Source organism: Gossypium raimondii, chromosome 11, assembly GCF_025698545.1.
Source record: "Gossypium raimondii isolate GPD5lz chromosome 11, ASM2569854v1, whole genome shotgun sequence".
NCBI lineage: Eukaryota > Viridiplantae > Streptophyta > Magnoliopsida > Malvales > Malvaceae > Gossypium > Gossypium raimondii.
Window position 1 is genome coordinate 9,187,713 of NC_068575.1, and position 8,532 is coordinate 9,196,244.

Below are 8,532 nucleotides of genomic sequence, written 5' to 3' on the forward strand. Positions count from 1 at the left end.
CAAAATACATTAAAAAAACCCTTTAATCATTATCTGTCCCTAACTTTTTTCAATTAAAGTCACCATGTGTCGGAACCATAATGTGACATGTGGTAAAAAATTATAAAAAACAAATAAAAGTTATAAAAGTTATTAAATTTTAATAAAAAAATATAAAAATGTTTAAAGTTTATTAAAAATTAGAATAAAAAATTGTAAAATAGTATAAAATTTTTAACGATCTCCAGCTTTTTCTCAGTTAAAGCTATCACGTGTCGCAACACAGCGTGAAATGTGGTGAAAATGATAAAAGTTAAAAGTTACAAAAAATTATAAAATGCTTCTTTTGTTACAATAATTTTTATATTTTTTAATGAAATTTATATTTCTTTATATTTTTATAATTTTCTTACGACTTTACAAAATTTTATATTTTTTATATTTATATTTATTATAATTTATATTTTATCATTTTTGCCACTTTTCATACCGTGATTGTGACACATAGTAACTTTTATTAAAAAAGTTAAGACAATTAATTTTAACAATCAACTATTAAAATTTTTATTATAGTCCTATTTTCAAAATAGGAGCTTTAACAAATCCCTACTCCATTATTCAGGTACAAATCTAATAATTTCTATAATTTTTCAAATTTATAATATTTTTTGCTTTTTATGTATAATTATTTATATCATATATAAAGAAATACTTTTTTTTTGTAATTTTTAGTATATTTTTTTAAGAAAGAAACAAAAATGGGAACGGAGGGGACAAAAGCTACCGTGCGTGCGACCGATGACAGGTCACGTGAGGACAAACGGAGTCCGTCAGAACTCTTTCTCTGGGGGTGATGCTCTAAATGACACTTTACCCTGTTTTTGACCTCAAAACCACGGAAATGCCACCCATGGGGGTAGGTCATTTGATACCGTTTCGTTTTCTAGCTTTTTAAGGCCCAAAAACTATGATGATTGGAAGCACAAATAACAAGATTTGGACTTGCGGGAAATCAAGTTTATCAACAACATTGGGCTACTTTAGCTGTCCGACGCCGTTTAACCTCACCCCGCGAAAGAAAGTGTAAAAAGAAAGGAAATATTTTCCCGCGAAAACCCCGAGATTCTGGTGCCACGTTGACGATCCTCGCCAGCCTTCCATCAATCAATCAAATTCGCTACCAAGCTTTTGCTATATAACCCCACTGCTGCCACTTCATTCTCAAGCAGTCCTTTAAAATTTGAAACTCCCGACTTTTACGTTTCCAATTCTGAAAAGAAAAAGTTGGTTAGGGATTTTGAGGATGAGTTCCACCGGAGGATCAGCGAAAGGAGGGAGAGGGAAGCCCAAGTCATCGAAGGCGGTGTCGAGGTCGCACAAGGCTGGGCTTCAGTTTCCCGTGGGGAGGATCGCCAGGTTCTTGAAAGCTGGCAAGTATGCCGAACGTGTCGGTGCTGGAGCTCCCGTCTACCTCTCTGCCGTGCTTGAGTACCTCGCTGCTGAGGTGAGTTCTTATCTTTAGAGGGATTATGGTTTTTTTGACATTCGTTGGGCTGTTACCTTAAATTGATTTTGGGTGATTAATTTTTAGGGAAAAAAAACAGTTAGCGGCTTTTCCTGGCTAGCTTTTGAGATCTTGTTTAACAAACCATATATTTTAGGTCTTCATTTGGTTGCTCTGATGTTTTTCAGTAATTTGGGAAAAGTTGGTAATTAGGTTTTATTTTATTTGCCTTGGTTCCTACCTTATTGGATCAAGTTCTTATTTTTATTTAATTTCTAGTCTTACTGTTTCTCAATTTCTTAATTCTTTTTAATTATCAAGGTACTAGAACTTGCTGGAAACGCAGCGAGAGACAACAAGAAGAATCGAATAGTTCCAAGGCACATACAGTTAGCAGTGAGGAATGATGAGGAGTTGAGCAAGCTTTTGGGTTCAGTTACAATTGCAAATGGGGGTGTTTTGCCTAACATTCATCAAACCCTTCTTCCCAAGAAAATGGGAAAGGGTAAGGGTGACATTGGCTCTGCTTCTCAGGAGTTTTAGGCCTTAGTTTTGATTTTTTTTTTTGTTTTTTGTTTTTTAATGCTTGTATAATATAAGCAGGTTTTCTTGATCTCCTTTTCTTATATTTTGAGCAAATGTAGTTGCTTATTGATGTTAATATAAATGTACTTTTTTTAAAGAAGTTCTTTCTCATTGATTTGAGGCTTCGTTTGTTGGAAAATTTTTGTGACTGCATGAGTTGTTTAGTGCATCAGAAACCCAGATTTTTAAGCAAGAATGAAACGATATTGGATTTTGCAGAAGCTTGTTGGAACCTGGTCTAGATGTGTAGGCAGAACTAGCTAACGTGTTGAATTTGAGGGTTCTAATCATAGCCAAACTTGCTCGCTATTTGTACATTTGAGAGCAAAAAGGCATAATCGTTTTTCACCAAAACTCCATACTATTGTGTGGAATGGTAGATTGAGGGAAGTTTTACATCAGGTTGAGGATGCTGTCGTTGGGCTCAATGTCGATACGTTGGCCAATCAATCTTCCCAATACCGTTGCCTCTTCCAGTTATGAATTTTCATCTGGCTTCATTTTGATGAATGATGATGCAAGACTACTCAATTCAACCCATCTTTTTTCTTTGCGTGTGGAATAACACTGATATCTCTCCGTGCCATGTCGTTTGGTTGAACATTGAATTACGGTGACCGGTCACTTATTATCTCCTCGGTTGATTCAGCGTCGTTGGAAGGTGTTTAAGATTGGGTCTTGGTCATTTAGGCAGAGGAAAAAAAGTTAAATTTACTAAAAAGTACATTATCCTTTTTTGTGTGGCTGAGAAAAAATGTAGCTTAAATTGAAAGAGACAGGCACTTTATGTAAGAGAACTAAAGAATTTAGGAATGAGTTGTTCTTATTTAAAGTTATGGGCACTTCTGTTTGTTTTTTGAATTTGAGTTCATGTCCAAGGCTTAGGTTGTCTACGTTCAGGATTTTAAGTTCATCAGAAATTGGAGTGTCGAGAAGACAAGTATTGGAACAAGTTGATAAGGAGCTGAGCAAGGGAGATGAGAGGGCTGCTCTCTCTCTTGTCAAGGACTTGCAAGGAAAGCCTGGTGGCCTTCGATGTTTTGCTGCTGCTCGCCAGGTTTTTTATTCTTTATGAATTGTGTTAGTTTTTGATTACTTTGTGTTCATTGATTTTGTTTTGAAAATGAGAAGAGGTAAATCAGAAACCACGAAACACATATGGGTATTGGATATCATCTTTCAAATATATGAAAAAACTTGGGAAAAATTGAGCATACACATAACTGGCATTCACCCTTCAAGCTTAGATAACACAGATAGATATTACAAAAATGCTGCATGTTTTTTTTTTCTTTTGCTGTGGATCCCATTAATAATTGGTCAGTGGATGCTTAGTTTCCCATGTTTGATATGTAAAAAATCTCCGAGATTACTGCTGGTATTTCAAATGCATAAAGACTGTTGCAAAGAAAGGGGGCTTCTGCCTTTCAAGTTTAGCTGATATAGGTTTCTCTTTAATCTCAAATGGAAGGAACATAGGATTTTTCTCTGGAGTTTAACACTGTTACTTGGGATTGGATACACAGCCAAAGTTGTCTGTCTTGTGATGATTTACATCATATAACGTATAAGATTTGCGGTTGGTTTGAGGTGTAAATTTGCTTGCAGGTTCCCCAAAGACTCTACACCTTGGACGAATTGAGATTGAATGGAATAGAAACTGCATCTCTTCTATCACCAGTTGATTCAACTCTGGGTTCAATAGAAAGGAACCTGCAACTTGCTGCTATCTTAGGAGGGGTTGCAGCTTGGAATGCTTTTAGTTTTAACCCACAGCAAATCCTGTTTATTTCTTTGGGATTCTTGTTTCTCTGGACACTAGACTTGGTAATTTTTTCGTTCTGATAATCTAACTCATTTTATTCATGAACCGTCCCCTTTATATCAAATTAGAAGTTTATTCTCATGAATGTGTTCAATTGGCTGACGAGATTTCTTGTTCATACTTCATTGCTTTAAACATCGATCTATTGGTTGATCTGGAATAGCCACTGTTTTGTATAGGTTTCATTCAATGGAGGAATTGGCAGCTTGGTCCTTGACACAATTGGTCACACTATCAGTCAAAAGTACCACAACAGGGTTATTCAAGTAGTACCTCTCTTCTGTTTTCATGTATTTGACTTCAGTTCATGATGACCATGTCTAAATCACTTCATAGATATGTGTTAACTATTATTAGTCTTTCATACTGCGGAAAGACTGAAACTGATATCCACATAAACCAATTACTTATTGTATACCGACTTCGGTGCAGCATGAAGCTGGTCATTTCTTGATCGCGTACCTGGTGGGCATCCTTCCTAGAGGATATACATTAACTAGTTTGGAAGCTTTAAAGAAAGAAGGATCACTCAATATTCAAGCAGGAACAGCCTTTGTGGATTTTGAGTTTCTCGAAGAAGTTGGTTTTTCCCCCTCAATTTGTTGTTTACTTGTGTAGCTTTCTTTTATATCTGCTATATTCCACTCAGCCACTGCTGCTGCTCCCCATTCTATCTTCAATTTGGGTGGCCATAAGTGTTACCTTGTCCAATCCTAGATGGTGACCCTTAATGGCTTAATCCTAGTTTATGGAAAATGGAACGACATACTTCAGTTAATTGTACCATAACCTTCATAAGTTAGTTTGCTAGATATCATTGCTGCTAGTTTATGCATACTAGCCAGAACAGAATATAATCATATATGCTACATGAACTCGAGCATGTAAAGCAATCTTTTGAGTTAACTCTCTTTTCCAATGTTTTTATTTCATGCAGGTCAATGCAGGGAAAGTATCAGCTACGGTCCGTAATCTACTTAAATTTTCTTTATTTTCCTGTTCTTAGACATAGATTTTAGACGACTTCATTGACAAGAATTCTTATGGTGAGAATGTTTCTGAACCAGACACTGAACAGATTCTCATGCATAGCCCTAGCAGGTGTGGCAACCGAATATCTGTTATTCGGATACGCTGAGGGAGGCCTTGCTGATATAAACAAGGTACACAATTCATCTACCTAACTTCCATCCTAAGCTGTAGGAGTTTGAGTTCTGAGTTGAACTTTGAGATTTTGGATCAGTTGGATGGATTGCTCAAAGGCTTGGGATTCTCACAAAAGAAAGCAGATTCCCAAGTTAGGTGGGCTGTACTTAACACCATACTACTATTGCGTCGCCATGAAGCAGCTCGATCTAAACTTGCAGAGGCGATGTCCCTGGGAAAAACTGTGGGATCTTGCATTGACATTATAGAGGATAACGTCAATGATGCTGACATATAGTTGCCTGTAGCTTTACTGGCTAACCTTTTTTTGTTCAGTTTTGTCATTTCTTTTTTCACTTGTTTTATATACACAGAAATGAGTCTGTTGGTCATAAGTTTCAAGTTCTAATGACTGAAGTTCAAGGATGCCATGATAACCTTCAGTTGGTGCTTACAATGTTCAGAATAGAAAATATTTACCGGTAATTAAATTACAGGGACGATGCCCATTGGAGAAAATTTCTTCATATTCTAATTCTTTTTATTTGTCACAGTCAAGTTCGTGTAGTAATAAACGGTAAGCTTTTATGCCCTGAATTGTGGAAAATGATTTAATTTTTTGCACATGTTTGATAATCTAAAACAAAAACAGTTTGATAGATTTTTTACAAAAAGTGTGGAAAATGATAAGTAGATAAGAGCTACTTATTACTTAATGGAGAACATTTTGCTTAATTCAATTTATTTATTTATTTTAATATTATATTATTCTACAAAAATTTTACCTTTAAAGTTTGATTTTGTTTAGAATATTGTGAAATATTTAAAATTAAAGGATAAAAAGTAGAAAATATATTTCTTGTCATTTAAAATCTATATTTATCAAACTATCTAATTCTATTCAAAGCAAAATATCAAATAGATTTTAGAATTTAAATTCAGTATTTAAATTTTCAATACTTCAATTTTAACACCTATTTTTTCAACACTTAATTTTTCAGTTTATCAAGCAACACTTAAATTACAAATTATAAAATATAGCACTCAAAAACTACTTAAATTATCTCCAACATAACAATTCAATTTTTTTTCATCTAAAGAAAAGCAATTTAACTAAATAAAAAGGATTTGGGGCAAAAGTGACAAAAGAGGCAACTATTAGGAGTTTAAAATGTTCATTATACCAAAATGAAAATGCTATCATTTCAATGATTAAAAGGTATTATGTATTCAAATAATTAATTGATTATAATTTTCAATAATAATGCTGACATATAATAATACATGCAGATATAATAATTTAATTGATATATATATATATATATATATATAAAAAAGATTTATTCACCAACTAAAATACTTAATAATAAATAATAATGAGTAAAATTGCTCAATTATAGAAAGAAATAATTTCATAATGAATATCAAAGAATAGACAAAATACATACATAAACCATTAAATTAATCATAAATATAATTTTGATAAGTCAAAGTTCTAATAATATATAAACTTTTTACAGAGAAAAGCATATATAAATTAATTAACTATTGTTATATATTTATTATATGACCCAATACTATCCTTAAATTCAAGATTATTCAATTTGTTGATTATATGCTTAATCATTACAATTCGACCATAATTGATGAGCTTGTTGACCTTCTATGCCTATTTTAAGGTTTTTTTTTTGGCAAAATTCTCCAACATTTTAAATATCATAACTGATAAGATATTTATTCGTATATTTTTCCTCCTACTTACTGGTGTTTGCATCTTTGATTTCTTTAAGAGTTTTCACTTTCCTTCCTTTTAATTATGAACTCTTATTCTTTTCATTTATTCTCGAGTCAATCTTTGACGGTCTACTTTATTAATTTAAGGGTTATTATAACTAATTGAATTAACCCTCAAATAATTTAAGCTTACATTAATTAAAGAAGCCTATAATTTACCAATGTCTAATATTGATATATTAAACTTTACTTTATCTCCATTTATTGTTTTATTTACACTTATTATTTTGATAGTTGTCTCCATATGGATGTTCAATGTGTGCTCCTTTATTGATGCATATGTGTTTACACTTGATAAATACAGATTTTAAATTACAAAAAAAAGTAGACTGACAAATTGGATTCCAGCTTACCAACGCAAATTTCTTCCCCTCATTAGAAGAACCCCTAAATAAAACTCCTAGCAATTCACTCAATTTCCTCACATATTCTAATAGGAATCATCATAGATTGCATGAAGTAGCTGGGGATCGAGAGCAAAACAGATTGGGTTAGTGTTACTCTACCAGCTAATGAAAGTTGCCTAGCATCCCAACGTCGCAACTTATTTCGAACTTTGTCAACAGCAAACCTTAATGAACTGTTGGTTACCCTTTCGTGAAAAAGAGGCACTTCCAAGTAGGTTCCAAGATTTGCCAGTCTAAAACCAAGGATTCCTCCATGCCTTTCCTTAGTTTGCTCATCAACTGAAGTAGAGAAAAGATTTGACTTTCCTGCATTAATTTTGTGACAAGAAAAACCACAAAACTCCTCCAAAATATCCTTAATTCTCCTAGCCTACCCAAAACTAACTAAGTTATCAGCGAAAAAGAGATGATACAACATTGGACCTGATCGAGAGAGACGGATAAGGCTCTATGCTCCTGAATTGACTGTTGTTTTGATACTATGTCCAAGCCATTCCATACACAGGACAAAAAGGTATGGGGACAAGGGACACCCCTGATGAATACCTCTAGCAGGACGAAACTTTTCTGTTGGGATCCCATTCTATAAGACCTGCATAGAAAAACCGATGATCACAGACATGATAACATTACAAAGGAAATCAGGTACACCTGCAGCTTTCAGTGAGGCGTCAATAAACTCCCAATTGACCTTGTCATAAGCCTTCTCAAGATCAATTTTAATTTCCATACACTTCCTTCGTTTCAGCTTGCATCTCATGGAGTGAATCACTTCTTGTGCTACAATGACATTATCCTTGATGTTCCTTTTGGCTATGAACCCTGCTTGCGCTAGAGCTATGATTTTAGGGAAAATAACTTCGAAATGATTTGCGATCACTTTCATCACTAATTTGTAAAGAACTGTGCATAAGATGATTGGCTTGAAATGAGCAAAATTCTCAGGGCTATTGACCTTTGGAATAAGGATAATTAGAGTATTATTCAAGTCTGAATCAATATCTTGTCTATCAAAAACCTTTTGAATCCACTCACACACATCATCCCTAACTATATTCCACTGGCTTTGAAAGAAAAACGCGTGAAACCCATCACTTCCAGGTGCTTTTAATGGAGCCATATCAAATAAAGCTTTCTTGATTTCATCCTTTAAAATCTCCTTTCCCAGAAAGAGAATATCATTAGACTCAAGCTTTGGAAAATTATTAGGTGGTAGATCTCTCATTCTAGTAGGGTGCTTCCCATTTTTGGAAGAAGGCAATTGCCTCCTATTGTAAACCAATTTCATCAAA

The 8,532-nt window shown here is 33.9% G+C and overlaps 2 protein-coding genes across 2 annotated transcripts; both read left to right on the forward strand.

The window, feature by feature from the left end:
• The first annotated feature begins 1,187 nt into the window (after positions 1–1,187).
• On the forward strand, positions 1,188–2,207 carry LOC105804791 (histone H2AX). Its single transcript, XM_012637543.2, has 2 exons — positions 1,188–1,483; positions 1,805–2,207. The coding sequence occupies exons 1-2, from the start codon at positions 1,283–1,285 to the stop codon at positions 2,024–2,026; spliced, it is 423 nt and encodes a 140-aa protein (XP_012492997.1). The 5' UTR covers positions 1,188–1,282; the 3' UTR covers positions 2,027–2,207.
• A 665-nt stretch (positions 2,208–2,872) lies between these two features.
• On the forward strand, positions 2,873–5,558 carry LOC105804789 (uncharacterized). Its single transcript, XM_012637538.2, has 7 exons — positions 2,873–3,125; positions 3,677–3,895; positions 4,073–4,159; positions 4,326–4,472; positions 4,831–4,857; positions 4,961–5,056; positions 5,137–5,558. The coding sequence occupies exons 1-7, from the start codon at positions 2,904–2,906 to the stop codon at positions 5,335–5,337; spliced, it is 999 nt and encodes a 332-aa protein (XP_012492992.1). The 5' UTR covers positions 2,873–2,903; the 3' UTR covers positions 5,338–5,558.
• Positions 5,559–8,532: the final 2,974 nt, after the last annotated feature.